Here is a 15,736-nt window from a genome sequence, read left to right on the forward strand (position 1 = left end):
AAAAAAAAAAAAAAAAAAGCCTATCTAGTTGAATCTGAGGTGATCTTATGATTAAGAACTGTACTCAAGACAAACACTGGTATGAACGGATCAAGGGTGAAAAGGAAGGGAGAAGGTAGTGCAACTTCATCAGTGTTCTGAGGAATTTTATGTGGATTATTCCACTACTACCTGATTGCAGATGGAATTCTGAAAGCATTTTCCAGTTTAAGGGCCAATTTAACAAGTCATTCTGGGAGGCACGTGGGTGGCTCAGTCGTTAAGCATCTGCCTTTGGCTAAGGTCGTGATCACAGGGTTTTAGGATGGAGCCCCACATCGGAGTCCCTGCTTGGTGGGAAGCCTGCTTCTCCCTCTCCCACTCCCCCTGCTTGTATTCCCTCCCTTGCTGTCTCTTTCTGTCAAATAAATAAGTAAAATCTTAAAAAAAAAAAAAAATTAAAAAAAAAAATAAGTCATTCTGGTCCTTTGAGCCATGGGAACAAATTAAAAAAGAAATTAGCAGGGTGCCTGGGTGGCTCAGTGGGTTAAGCCTCTGCCTTTGGCTCAGGTCATGATCCTGGGGTCCTGGGATCGAGCCCCGCATCGGGCTCTCTGCTCAGCAGGGAGCCCCTGCTTCCCTTCCTCTCTCTCTGCCTGCCTCTCTGCCTACTTGTGATCTCTCTCTGTCAAATAAATAAATAAAAATCTTAAAAAAAAAAAAAAGTAATTGGCTCTGCTTTTAAATTAGCTCTGCTTTTAAGCATAGCTATTATACCTTTGATTCTTCCAAATAGTTTCACTTATGTTATTATTCCTTTTAAACACATTAAGAACCTCTTTTTTCCTTTTATAGGCTCTTATTGCAGAGACAGTTGGAAGTTATGACACTATGGATCTTTTCAGGCACACTACAGAACTCAGTATGCATGTAAGAATTTGACCATTCTTAAGGATTCGTTAATGAATTAAGTATTATGCTTGTTGAGAAAATGAATACAGAGTGGCATCATATGTTAATAATTGCAATTGTCTCTACTCTTTATTCTGTCTTAGAAACAGATACTTCTCATTTTTGTCTTCTGTTATCTTTCAAAAGCTGATGAAGAAATGACATAGAATTTAATAGATAAAGTAGTCATTCAGAATTGAAACTGAGACTCTAGGAAAAACCAACGTGAGATAAGGACTAGACTTGGTTGACATTTCTTGATTATTTATGAAAGTGTTTTAGAACCCTTTAGATTGGTAATTATTAGTTTCATCTGTAAGAGCGGTGTTGAGAGGAAGGAAATCAACCCATTGGGTGAGACTGTTCTCTGCACTTTATTTAAATCCCATTTGATTCTTCTACTTAGGGTTGGAGCAAGTAATTTAAATATGCTTTTAGTTGTACTGAATCATAGTGAGTCTTCATTTAGAGGCACTTTGGGGTGGACTTAAGACTAAGATGTGATATTTACTGTGTTGAAGTCTACTGTTTTATAATTTTTATTGGTATATTTATTATCCTATGTTTACTTGTTAACTTTGTCTCCTTTTATAGACTGAGGGAGCAATAGGTTATGCGTACTGGGTCTGTACGACACTGCAAAACAAAAGCAACAGAGATACAGAGCTGTACCGGTACAACATTGTTCAGATGAATGCTATTCCAGCAGCACAAGTTGTTTTGAGTAAATACATAGGTAAGGTTTTCAGTATTTGAATAACCATTGAAACAATTCAGTTTTTAAAATTAGTTAATTCTAAATTAAATATTAGTGTTCCTTAAGACATGAATTTGCCCTTTTTTTCTCCCAGTGGCCAAGCAGTCTACTTTTCAAATTATAGAAATGACTTCTGAAGAGTGATAAAAATTGCTGTTACCTAATGCTTCCAATAAAACTGATTCTCACATTGTAGTGGAAAGCATTTTGGAACCTAATGGGCCTGAGTTGCTGCTGTTCCCTCTCTGCCATTAATTTCTCTGCAGTCTTGGGCCGAGTATTTTATTACTTCTCTTAACCTCGCAAAGTAGAGATGATAATTGCTAGGTGGTAGACGTGTGAACATTAAATGTCATAATCTGCTTTAAATTCCAAAACTAGTGGTTTTGTTTTGTTTTGTTTTCCAAAACTAGTGTGTTTAACCTCCTACTTTAACACCTGATTTTTCTTCAAGATACTGGAAAAACACATTTAGGTTTAGGAAAAGGACAGAATGGTGAAGTTTCATTAACCTTCTGTTGTAATAATTACCTTTCTTCCTGAATAAAACTACTAGTTTTATTTATTACCAGTTTAATATTGCCGTTTGCAGCAACATGAATGGAGCTTCAGTGTATAATACTAAATAAAATAAGTCAAATAGAGACAGAGTCAAATAAGTCAAAAAAGAAAGACTAAAATACCATGTGATTACACTCAAGTGTGGTATTTAAGAAACAGAACAAATGAACAAAGTTAAAAAGCAAGAGAGGGGGCGCCTGGGTGGCTCAGTTGGTTAAGCGACTGCCTTCAGCTCAGGTCATGATCCTGGAGTCCTGGGATCGAGTCCAGAATCGGGCTCCCAGGTCCATGGGGAGTCTGCTTCTCCCTCTGACTTTCTCCCCTCCCTCTCATGCTCTTTCTCTCTCTCAAATAAATAAAAATCTTAAAAAAAAAAAAAAAAAGCAAGGGAGATGACAAACCAAGAACTATAGAGAACAAACTGATGGTTACTAGAGGGGGAGGGGAGGTGTGGAGAGGGGATGGGTGAGATAAGGAGATTAAGGAGTGCACTTGTGATGGTGGCTGGGGGTGGAAAAGGACTAGTACGTGTTCATCTCTACTCTGCCTCTTAGTAGCTATGATGAAACCTTGGGCATATTGTACAATCGAATTTTAGTTTTCTCATCCATAATCCAAGAATGAAAGTTTCTGTAACTTAGAGTTTAAATGGGATGATTTATACAAAATGTTTTGCACAGTACTTGGCATAGCCTAGATGCTCAAGAAATGTTAGTTTCACTAGTCTTTTATTTATCCCTTTGACAAATAAAGAAGTAAGAAGTTGAAGCAGGCACAGGGACACTTGCATATTATGAAGAATCAGATAAACTGAAAAGCAGAAGGGAAAATGTCTCATCATAGGTATGGAGAGGATTCTAATACTCTTCCTACATTGAGCCTGGGATACTTGAGCAGAAGGCAGTTAGTTGACAAACAAATCCCAGCACTTCAGAGCACTACTTGTTAGGCAATATGCCAAAATGAATGACTAAAGAATATCTAGAGCCTTTGTGAGAATGTATAGATCAGAAATTTTACTGTGAACTTTCCGTTAGAATGGATAACGTGTAAAGGATTTATACAGAGACGTAAATCTTAGCTTTCTACAGAATTCAGATACCTAGAACAGTGAGCACAGAATTCCTGACAGTTATGAAGATCCCAATTTTTTTTTATCCTATAGTGGTACCATATCACAATATGTGATATTAATATATCATATTTAAATTCAACTCTATGTGACTTTGCCATAAATGAATGAATGAGCAAATGAATAAGAAAGAGAGAAAGGAAGGAAGGAGGAGAAAAGGGTGTGGGGAGCAGAGAGAACGCAGGCAGTCTCTTTGTCTTGCTGACGGTTTTCCTCAGAGTGTGCTTGGAAGGCATGAATCTCTTCTTAGTTTGACTCAGTTTTGGTGTTTCTCTCTTGTGACTTCAGGAGTTTTCAAGAATAACTTGACTATGTGATTTTTCATTTTGTGCTTTAACTTTAGAGTCTACCCATCACATAAATTGTGATTGCACTGCACTTTGTTAAACAATTTGGGGCACCTGGGTGGCTCAGAGGGTTAAGCCTCTGCCTTCAGCTCAGGTCATGATCTCAGGATCCTGGGATCGAGCCCCACATCCGACTCTCTGCTCAGCAGGGAGCCTGCTTCCCCCCTCTCTCTGCCTGCCTCTCTGCCTACTTGTGATCTCTCTCTCTGTCAAATAAATAAATAAAATCTTAAAACAAAAACAAAATAAACAATTTAAGGGACTTGAAGGCTTATTTCCCAATACTACTTTTAAGTAAATCAGATGTATTTCTCTGTATGCTAGCACATACATGATGTTTTCTGACATTAAAATTTCAAAATACTGCATTGAAAGTGTCCAAGTCATCCTGGGTTTCTAGTGTACAGTACTGAGTTCATTTTTTTTAACACATAGAAATTGGAACAGAACCATCAAGAAAATGGCAGGAAAGCTTCGTTAGCCAAAGAACTGAATTTCCTTATAAATCTTATGACTAGTGTTCACATGAACTACAATTTCAAATTATTACACTTTGGGGATAAAAATGTTTAGACTTTTAAGTGCAACTAAAAGTTGTAAATAAGTATAAAATACTCAATTTAGAAGTTATAAAATGATTATTAATATTTTATAGTGAAGATAAATACCAGATTATTCTTAAGAATGCTAGTGATCTTAGGAGGCAGTCTAGCATGTAAGATATTGAAAATTAACATTTTATGACAACCACCATGCACATGTAAAGAAAATATTTTTTTGGATTTTCAGAAAGAGTTCAGAATTATGCTCCAGCTTTCACAATGTTGGGTTACTTAAATGAACATCTACAACTGAAAAAGGAAGCCACAGAGGCATACCAGAGGTAAACTCTATATTTAATTAAAAGCGGTCCTTATTTATTAGTTGGCTTTTTTTTTTTTTAATGTAGTCTCAGTTCATGAAGAAGGTACTAAACAAAAGCTCTGATTCTTTTCGTGATCTCTTATTATCTATTATTATATCTTTGAATGTAAGATGAAAAGATGCAATTTTAAATTTTCAGCTGTATTTGGGTTTCTGTGGCTCAATTCAAGAGAGAGACAGTTGGGGGGGGGACAAAAACCAAACTAAAAATCCTCTCAGATTTTGTTTTAGGAAAATCTTTCACTTTAGACTTTGTTTAGCTTTATTAAAAAACACATAGGTGCATTCAGAGAAGAAATGAGAACATTATGATATATTTGTTTGAATTTAAGATCTGTATTTTATTCATTCAATAGCTTTTGAACTGCTTTGTGCCAAGCATTGTCCTTGGCACTGGCAATTTAGCAGTGAAATAAAAAAGACACAGGCTCCATTCTCAAGGAGCCCCTGTTCTGATGGTGGGGAGACATGTGATGAGCTTATCAACGTCTGTGATGGTAATAATTGCTAAGAAAATCAAAAGGGAGTAAAGGGCCAAGGAACATGAAGGCAGGTAGTGAGTTTGAGACAGGTTTAAGCATTTAGAGGTTTCCTAAGGAGGCAGGTGACGTTTGGCATGAATGAAGTGAGGCTCTAAGCCATTTGGTTAAGAGGCGAGAGCATCCAGGCAGAAGGAACAGCAAGAGCAAGCAGTCTGACACAGGCGTGGACTTGGCACGTTGAAGAAGCGAGGACAGTATGCTCAGTAAAATGACCAACCAGGAGCATAGGAAATGAAGTCAACTTGAAGGTTTATTCTCTGCAAATGAATTGATTGGTAAATAAGAATATCATTCTTAATATTGTGAGCACTAAGTGAAAAGTTAAAAGTCCTGATTGCACATATCATTGCCCTAAATCTGAAAAATACTTAGAAGAAGCCTGGTCAGATAATAAATAATCGAGGTGCCCAAAATACTTTCCCACGTCCTTTTATGGATCTTTTGGTAGTTCAAAGGAGCCATCACTAGATGGTACTGGAGGCTGTCTAATCAAGGAGGTATTTTTCCAGGTGTATGTGGAGATTTATAAAAAACCACAAGTCTGTTTCTTTCAATGTTACAATAAACCTATCTGTAAATAAACTGTAGAAATATGGTAGAACACAACAGTGGGCAGGATTTTTAAACAAAGAAAACTAGACAGCTTTACAGCACTTGCTATTTTTTTCTATGTACTATAATCACAAACACTGTGAATCTAACACTAGTTATACCTTTAACTTAAAATAGCAGCTCCACAGGCAGGTGGATAGGCAGCACTCCTCCTTGACTGCTACTGCTGTTGTTTTTCACTTTAAACAACTGTTTGAAGCTTAAAACCACAAAGTAGGTATAAATCTAACCATTACAGATTTTAATATACTATATAATACTGTCTTTTAGACTGCTTTGGCAAATATTTGCTTTTCATTTAACATCATGCATATTAAAAAATTTCCTAGGGTATTTATCCCTAGATAATCCTTTTTAAACAGAAAAGAAAAGTGAGGCACCTAGGTGGCTCAGTTAGTTAAGCGACTACCTTTGGCTCGAGTTGTGATCCCAGGGTCCTGGGATCCAGCCCCACATCAGACTCCTTGCTCAGCAGGAAGCCTGCTTCTCCTTCTCCCTCTCCCTGCTACTCCGCCTGCTTGTGCTCTCTCTCTCTCTCTCTGTCAAATAAATAAATAAAAATTATTTTCAAAAAAAAGCAGAAAAGTAAAAACAAAAATCTTACTAAATATCCAACTCCTGTTAGTTGTTAAGACATTTTTCTGATTGTCCCAAAGGGACTGAACACAAGAAGATAAAAATTAGTTCTTTAGGGGTGCCTGGGTGGCTCAGTGGGTTATAGCCTCTGCCTTTACCTCGGGACATGATCCCAAGGTCCTGGGATCGAGCCTCACATAGGGCTCTCTGCTTAACAGGGAGCCTGCTTTCTCCTCTTTCTCTCTGCCTACCTCTCTACCTACTTGTGATCTCTGTCTGTCAAATAAATAAAATCTTTTAAAAAAATAATAAGGCCTTTAGGGACTCCTTATGATTGTTTTCTTTCTTAAGTAAGTATGGCTTAAATATGTTTCTGTATGTAACAGGTAAGGGCACATGAAAGCTCTCAAATTTCCTGGCTTCCTGATTCAAACTACCGGTATAAATTCTTTTAAGATTGTTTGCTGTATTCTTGAAATAATGTCAAAACTTAAAATCGTGACACCATTGTTTCCCATATTTAGATCAAGTTTTTTTGAATATTTAAAACTCAAGTATGATAATGATTTCACTTAGTAAGACATCACCTTATTAAAATAATTTTCCTGACAGTCTAAAATCTAAATATTAGGTGCTTTTGTTGTAGCAATTTGTTGTGTACAAGTTGTTATGAGAGCATTAAAGAGTTAGAATGAAATGAAGAAAACAAAAATCTGTAGGATTGTCCATTGTCTTCAGGGTTTTTCCCCAAAGAAAAAGTTACAAAATCTCTGTTAGGGAGAAAGAGGAAAAGAATGCTATTATACATAGGTAACTTAAAAAACCTTGTCCTTTTTAAGGGCAATGTTATTGTTACAGACTGCGGAAGACCAAGATACTTACAATGTTACAGTAAGAAATTATGGAAGATTGTTATGGTAAGTACATTTTTTCCCATTAATTCTGTGACTTTATTAGATTTTTCTGGCAAAAGCTATGGAACTAGTGAGGCAATGATGAATTTCCAGAGTAGTGGGACATTTATAGATGCGTGGGCTGAAAATCTCCCAGGGATACCTAATTCCCTCAATACTGGGTCTTGATAATAGTTCCCTGTTCCTACATCGATACCTAAGGCCACTGTGCTTTAGTGAGAAGCAGATTTAGAACTGATGGTTGTGGACTGTACAAGAGAACATTTCAAAGAGAGGCACTTGCTGTCTGTTATAATAGAACCCTAGTTAATTGGAAGAGGAATTGGATTTATTCTGATTGGTTTGCTGCTTATACTTACCTGGGGAATGGCCATTGAGGGTCTAGAAACTGTTTAGAAATAGTATAAAAAATTTTTTGTGTATGAGCATTTTGGGATGGAGAGAGAGCCATTTAGCTCTCTTCGGGTTTTCTAAGACTTTTGACTTCAAAAAGAGTTAAAAAAGAAAGAAAGAAGTTTAAAACCCAGTTATTTTAGAGGTTAGAATTAAAAACTCAACTATGATCAATGATTTCACTTAGTAAGAGATCACCTGATTAAAGTAATTTTCCTGACAGTCTAAAATCTAAATATTGCTTTTGTTGTAGCAATTTGTTGTGAACAAGTTGTTATGACAGCATTAAAAAATTAGAATGAAATGAAGAAAACAAAAATCTTTAGGATTTTCCATTATCTTCAGGGTCTGGAGAATAGAAGTATTATGTGGGGAGGGTTTTTGGTTCAACTTAGGGAAGTGTTCCTCAAGCTGAGAACTGACCCCATATGGAATGGTCCAGTTGGAAATACATTGTTAAAATTGTAGTTTGGTATTTTGGGATTAGTGCCTACATCTTTTAAAGAGGTACATAGTAGAGATCTGAGGTAGCCAGTTACTTTCTTTTATAACCATGTAACTAAATCATATTCATGCACAGGAAAATATTACTGTTCTGACTGCTATTCCCTCCTGTATTTTTAAACTGTTGTGGTTAGGAGTTGATAATTTTGTCATTTCTAAGGTTTTGTTGTAGCAGAAGATAGGTTGTAAGAAATTACATGGAACAAGTATCTGTTTTTAGTTTGGGTTTCATATAATGTAAATATTTTTATTTATTTATTTATTTATTTATTTATTTATTTATTTATTCATTTATTTTTTAGGAAGGGGGTAAGGCAGAGGCAGTGGGAGAAAAAGAGAGTCTTAAGCAGGCTCCATGCTCGGTACAGAGCCTGACATAGGACTCGATCTCACAACCCTGAGATCATGACAGCCAAAATCAAGATTTGGACGCTTCACCAACTGAGCCACCCAGATGCCCCACCATATAATGTATATATTTTAGAAAAAAATCTGTATCTTCTACTGAGAGTAGATCATGTCTTTTAAAATTTGTTTTTATTATGAAATATATTAAGCATGCAAAATGCAGTAGGTAGTATACAGCATAATTTAATGATAGTCATTGCTCAAATATAACAGATCTTAAAATTTCCCATTGTCTTCAGGGTTTTTTCCCAAATGAAAAGTTACAAATAAAATTGAAGCCCCTTGTGCTTTTCCTAGTTCTAGTCTATTCTCTACTAAAGTAATCACATGTTTGAAAATAGTGTTTATTTTTTAAAAAGCTTCTAATATATGTATGTATCCTTGTACAATCTGAGGTAGCTCTCTTTCCTTCACCATAATATTTTTCAAAATTTGAGGTTTTTTGACTTTAAAAACCTTCAATTTTTTTTATTTTTAAAATATTTCAACTTTATGAGACTAATTTTAGAATCAAAGGCTGCCTGTATTTTTAGATCCCACACCCCCCCAGATTAAAAGGATATTCTAAAAAGAGTTCTAATAACATGATAAAATAGAAACAGTTTCTGATTATAGTGATGGATACGAAAAATAAGAATCTCAAGGGCACAGTGCATCCCTGTGCAGGTGATGGCAAATAAATAAGCAAAGCAATTATTTTTTTTTGTTATTAAAAAGAATTATAATTTAGGGGCGCCTGGGTGGTTCTTTTGGGAAAGCGTCCGACTCTTGATTCAGCTCAGGTCACTATCTCAGAGTCTTGAGGTTGAGTGCCGTGGAGGGCTCCCCACTGAGTGTGGACCTTGGTCAAGATTCTCTCTCTTGGTCTCTCTCTTTCTCCCTGCTCTCCACTGCGCCCACCCCCCAACCCATGCTGCTCATGTGCCATGCACTCTCTCCAAAAAATAAAATGAAATAAACTTTGAAAAGAAGTATTGTACTTTAGTATCGTATGTAATAATTTTTACTTTTCTTCCTATTAAATACAGAAAAGATAATCTATAGTTTTATTTGTGAAATTCAGTTTATCTTTATACTCTCAAAAAAAAAGAAAAAAGGACAGGCAGGTAAACAGTTTATACAGAGGCTAGGTTTGATTTTAATTACGTATTTTATGCTTGTTAAGCTTCTCAGAGATGCTAAAACCATACTTACAGGGTAGTATTCAACCAATATATTAAGCTTAAAGAGTTCTGTATAAAAGTCAACTTGAAATTATTTTTATGCCTTGGGATTTTAGTTCAAGTTTGTTAATAAGAAAGACACATTGTAATTTAGCAGAACTAATCATTTTCACATGTAATTTAAAAGAAACAAAGCATGAAATTAAATTTCCCCAGTACATCTTATTTGAAATAAATGATATGCCTTCTATTTTAACATGTCTTTTCTTTAGCTTTAGCACTGATAGACGAAGTATGTGAAGGTAAAAGAAGCTTGGTTTAATAATCTCTCGGTATTCTTATGATACAAGCCAAAATTGTTTTTATTATTAAAAGTAAGTTGTGTTTTGCTTCTTAGTTCCATTGGTGAATATGATAAAGCTATCCAGGCTTTTAAATCAACACCCCTTGAAGAGTTAGAAGACATCATAGGTTTTGCATTGGCTTTATTTATGAAAGGTCTATATAAAGAAAGCAGCAAAGGTGAGTGTGTTGCTTGAAGCTAAAGGACACATCTTACTTTTCCAGGGCTGAGTGGAATTTAATTGCAAAAGATTACATGCAGAAAGATAGAACATTAAAATAGGAGTAGGGGTTGCAATGTTTATTAAAATCCAACTAGGAGTCAGGAATGATATTAGGTACTTTTTATCTGTTCCCTCCTTTAGTATATTATTATGTGAATAGTCCTTATAGCAGTGTTATGAGCTGAGTGTTACCTTAAATTATTTACACAAGGAAACTGAGGCCCAAGATCACTTAAAGTAGAGTTAGCATTTGAAAGGAGGTCTTTGCTTAAATGGAAATTTCTGATAAGTAAAGACCTTGACCATTATTGGTAATAGTGTGTTTTGTTTTCTCCAAAAATGCTCATTGAGTACATTTTCATATATACACACACACACACACACACACACATTTTCAAATGTGTGTGTGTGTGTGCTAGTACTTAACAGTTAAGTATCACTGTTAAGTATCTAGCTTGGTGGAGTTACTGGTATGCAGTAACTGTGGACGTTCGTGGTATCTCAATGGCTGCAGGCCTTCACATCCCTTGAAAACTCCCCTATAGATTCCGAAGATAGAAGTTAGAAGATGCCTCACAATAATCCTAACGATATCCCCAGGATCACCTTGGACCAACTAAACCAAGTTAGATTATCTAAAAATTTTTTCCATCCTCTTGAAAATAAGGAAACAATAAGATATATTTTTAGTTAGATCTTTAAAAAAAATAGAATTAAGAAGGCAGAAATTTCACTGTTTGTCAATCAGGGTTGTGTTTATTTTGTTTTGTTTTGTTTCCAACTCTGTATAATAGCCTATGAGAGAGCCTTGTCTGTTGTTGAATCAGAGCGGGACAAAGCCCATATCTTGACAGCTCTGGCAATCACGGAGTATAAACAAGGAAAAATGGACGTAGCCAAGACATTGCTATTTAAATGGTATGTACAGTTGACATCAGCACTTAACATGACCAGATTAAACACTGGATTAAAAATTGGAACACTGTAAAAGGAGGTTTTTAATGTTGTAGGAACCTTTTGGTGAATAAAAGGGATTGGACTGACCAGATTGTGAACTGATGGTCATACGTGAAACTAGAGATCATGGCTTAATTCTTAGCTCTGGGTCCATCCAGTCCTTCAAAACCATCCTGTACTCTGTGTGTATTATTTATTTGTTTAAAAGAGTAATTGATCACTTGATCTAGTAGAATCTTAAAATTTTAATGAAGGGAGTTCTACTAGCTTAATTTTTGGCCTCTTTGGTCCCCAAAGAGTTTTTTTCGTCTTTATTTTTCAAGTTAACCTGATAAATTTCATTTAAAATTAAAGCTTTAAAAATATATACCAGTATAACTTGAAACTATTTCTATGTTTTTGGAAAAAATTAGCAAAATCATAACCTATGGTATCTGTGGTTATTTATATAGTTATCTGGTTAGTTATTTTTCTAAAACCCAGGCCCCCAAAACACTATTTACATTTGTTTCTAAAACTTAGATATAATGAACAGAAAAGAAAGGCCCTTGGAATTTTTAACTGCTTTAGACATTTAGGGAAATTGCCATCCCCAGAAGCCAAGGAATCTGTTTTATATTTATTTTATAGCTGGGCTTAGTTTGGTAAATCCTTAAGTAAATTGCTTTTTTTAACTAAATGTTAAATATGTTTGAATAGTTACAGACTACTGTACTATGGCTAATAGAGAACTAAAAATATTTACAGCTCCATCTTAAAGGAACCAACCACAGAAAGCCTTCAAGCCCTTTGTGCTCTTGGATTGACAATGCAGGATGCTACACTTTCAAAAGCGGCACTTAATGAATTGCTGAAGCACATCAAAGAGAAAGACAGTGATTATCCAAAGTGCCTTCTCATTTCAGCGATTTATGCACTGCAAGGCCGCAGTGTGGCAGTGCAGAGACAAGCGTCTAAAGCTGTTCACAGGTAAATGCTGTACTTGTAAACTTGGAGTAATTACACTTGATGGGCTAATCTTTGACATTTGGACTTTACTAAGAATATAAAGTGAGTGAAGCATATATTTTTGTAAACCAGAATGTAGTTTTCTGAAATTGCACTTAGGACCAGGTAGCTGACTATACACATTATTTCATCTATAAAGATTTAAAAAAAAATAAGTTGATAAGAAGATAAGAGAACAGAAATTTTGCACTTATTCATTAAGTTTGAATAAGTTTGCTCTTATTCAGTAAGTTAAGACCTGAAAGTTATTTTAATACAGAAGTCCTTCCTTATTCTCAAGTTAGTGATATGGTCCGTTTGTTATTTGATGCTAATTTGATGGTTTTGGGAATTTTTTGGCCACTCAAACATTCACTAATGTCTTCCAAATTTAGAAAATAGAAAGCACTTATTACTAGCAATAGTGGTTATTTGTTTTATTTTTCAGCAGGAAAGTGTTCTTTTTTTTAAAGATTTATATATTTTGGAGAGAGAGAGAGGGTGTGTGCATGAATGGTGTGGGAGGGGCAGCGGGAGAGAAATTCAGGCAGACTGTGCTGAGTGAGGAGCCCCAGGCGGGGCTTGATCACACAACCCTGAGGTCACAAACAAAACCAAAAGTGAGACACTTGACCAACTGAACCACTCAGGCACCCCAGCAGTAGAGTGTTCTAAATGAAATTTATTTTCCTTTCACAGTTTTCATCTCTGTGTTTTCCTTGAACACAATGTACTAAATTTCCTTAGCTTTTCTTAATTAGATTAGGCTTTGTAATTATCATGTTGCTGATTTTTCCTTATTTTCATAAGGACTCTTGGTGTATCTAGAAGATAATGTTTTCTGAAAATTAAAGTACTTTCATTCACACATAGACAATTAATACGAATTTGTTTTAGATGTCTACAAGATTGTACTAAATAAAATGTTGGTTGCTTTTACTTTTCATGGTTTAAAGTGACTCCCATATCTAAGCCTTTTGCTTTTGGTGATCTCTATAGTAACCCCGCTGATCCAGCTCTTTGGTCTCTGTTGTCCCGAGTAGTTGCTCAGTATACTAACCGAAGTGCAAAGGTAAGTAATGTTCTAAATTCTGGCAAAAAGATAAAGTAATTTGTGATATAGTAAGTAATACAGTTTTTAGAATATTAGCATTATCCTTCTGAGAAACAACTAATGCAACAAGGGAGTTCTGTTCTTTCACCAGATTTGCTATTAGTCATTTGTTAAGTAGTACATCGAGTTTCTTTCCTGTACTATTGAACTGTTTTGGGCATTATGAAAGATACAAAGAAGTAGGTGGGCTTTTTTTTAATACATACAAATTATGTTAATGGCCATGTGATTAGGTTATGTTTATAATGTTGCCATTTAGGAAGAAATAACTGTTGGGTTTTTTGAATCCCAAAAGATAGTTTTATTTAAAAGCTCTTCAAAGATAAGAAAATAAGAACTAGAACATTGCTAATGTCTAACATCTAAAAATGTGAATCTCAACATGAAGTTCTCAACATGAAGTTATTGATGTTCTATAAGAAGGATTATGTATTTTAGTTCATAGTAGCCAGATATTTTCGGGGGGTCTATAAAGTATTTTGTTAATTTCTGTGGTTACCATGTCCTTTCATAGTTGCTTAATTAGTGGGTAAACATAATGGTAGTAGCTGATATGTTTTGAACACTTATTACATCTAATAATTCCACTCTCTGAAGTCTGTGCAGGTGTGATTTTGTTATTCCTACCCGTTTTTGCTCATAGTAGTTCAGAAAACCTAAAAGAATATCATTATTAGACACTAGACTGAAGTACTTACTATGTGCCAACCATTATATATATTTTGTCATTTAATCCCAATAACCGCATGAAGTAGCTGTAATTAATGTCCATTTTATAGAGAACACTTGAGACAGAGAATAAATAACTTGTGCAAAAACCAGTTAGTGTTTGTGGTGTTGGAATATCCCAGATCTAACTCTTGAATCCTCCTTCTATTCTGCTGTGTTTTCTGTTTTCTTTTTAATCCGTCTTCTATTTGTTTTATATTGACATATTTTTAAAGGTTATTCTTAGCATTCTTTATATGCTAACTATGATGTGCAAGACGTTTCTGATACAATTCCGGTATAAAATTAGGAGAACAGTGTACTTCTGAGTTAAAAAGAAATCATTCTCATAATTCACTTTCTTTCACATTCGCTTCAAGGTGCTCTGGCTATTCATTTTAGTAGGCACTACAGAAGACTTTAAAATACCATATTTCCGTGGAATAAAACCATGTTAATCCTAAAATAAGTTCTGGGATTCTGATTCTCTTTCTCTTTCAGTCTTTCTTTCACTTTCTTTTATATTGTTAGGAAATATGTACTTGTGTTTGGTATAAGACTGTGTAACTTTTGCACCATTAATGAGTATTTTAAAAGAGTAGAGTTGAAATGATCATAGTAGAAAAGATTTTTTTAAAAAATACTAAATTTAAAAAAATACTAAACTTGTCTCTTAAAGCAGTAATCATTTGATATTTCAGGAGTTTGGAAGTTATGATGTGATTAGACAGCTTTTCAAATAATTAAATGGAAAGATTTTTATCAGTATTAATTTTTATTTATGAAAGTTTTTACAATTATCTAAATATTTTTTTTCTATTATAGGGAGGTGCTATAGCAGGAAATGTGGCTCATATTTTGGACTCAAATCATGGAAAGGTTAGTTTTCTCCAGTACAAAGGAAATGTCCTACTTGTTAAATAATATTATTTATGAAACAGTAAAATAACTTTTCTTCCTAGGTTTAGGAAGTCACATTGTACTTGATAATAGTCCTATTTTTAGTCAATTTGGAAGTCATGAAGCTACAAAGATAATTGGTTAACACTCTTCTTTTTCCTTTTTGCAGAAGGCATTACTGTACACTGCAGTAAATCAATTAGCTATGGGAAGCAGTTCAGCAGAAACTGAAAAAAATATTGCACTAAAGACCATTCAGAAAGCAGCTTTTCTTTCTCCAGGTGAATATAATCCATTTCATTAATTCAGATTCTTCTGGTTTTGCATTTGTGACCTGTAGGTACAAAGTTTGCATTTCTTGAAATAAGGGAATTTTAAGAAAATATTCTAAGCTTTTGCATATTATTTGATTATCTTGCATTTGACTGCTAATAATTAAGAAATAACCAATTCTTGAAGCAGGCTAAAAGGAATATCTGCATAAAGATACTTTATTACTCTTTATTGAAACTCTGAATTGTGTATTTTCAAGAAGTAATTTTCTTTTGGTTTCCCATCACCTGGTTTAATGAGGTTTCCCTTATAGCTAAATTATTTAATGAACATATTTAGTTATTTAGTTATTGTTATGGGTAGTTAGCTCCTTAAAGAGTGGAGATATGTCTTCTGGGGTAACTGTTGGAATGTCAAGGTGATGACCTCACCTGAGGTAGCTCTTCTTTGTGTCTTTTTTTTTTTTTT

At 34.7% G+C, this 15,736-nt stretch overlaps 1 protein-coding gene across 1 annotated transcript; it reads left to right on the forward strand.

The window, feature by feature from the left end:
• Positions 1-6: 6 nt before the first annotated feature.
• On the forward strand, positions 7-15,276 carry LOC132008087 (superkiller complex protein 3-like; the record flags this gene model as incomplete). The annotated part of the gene is made up of 10 exons (XM_059386469.1): positions 7-909; positions 1,525-1,666; positions 4,517-4,610; positions 7,221-7,298; positions 10,161-10,285; positions 11,124-11,247; positions 12,034-12,255; positions 13,273-13,345; positions 14,921-14,974; positions 15,165-15,276. Coding segments are annotated over exons 1-10 (1,063 nt in total), but the record flags the coding sequence as incomplete, so codon positions are not given.
• Positions 15,277-15,736: the final 460 nt, after the last annotated feature.

This window comes from Mustela nigripes, unplaced genomic scaffold (genome assembly GCF_022355385.1).
Source record: "Mustela nigripes isolate SB6536 unplaced genomic scaffold, MUSNIG.SB6536 HiC_scaffold_66, whole genome shotgun sequence".
Taxonomy (NCBI): Eukaryota; Metazoa; Chordata; class Mammalia; order Carnivora; family Mustelidae; genus Mustela; species Mustela nigripes.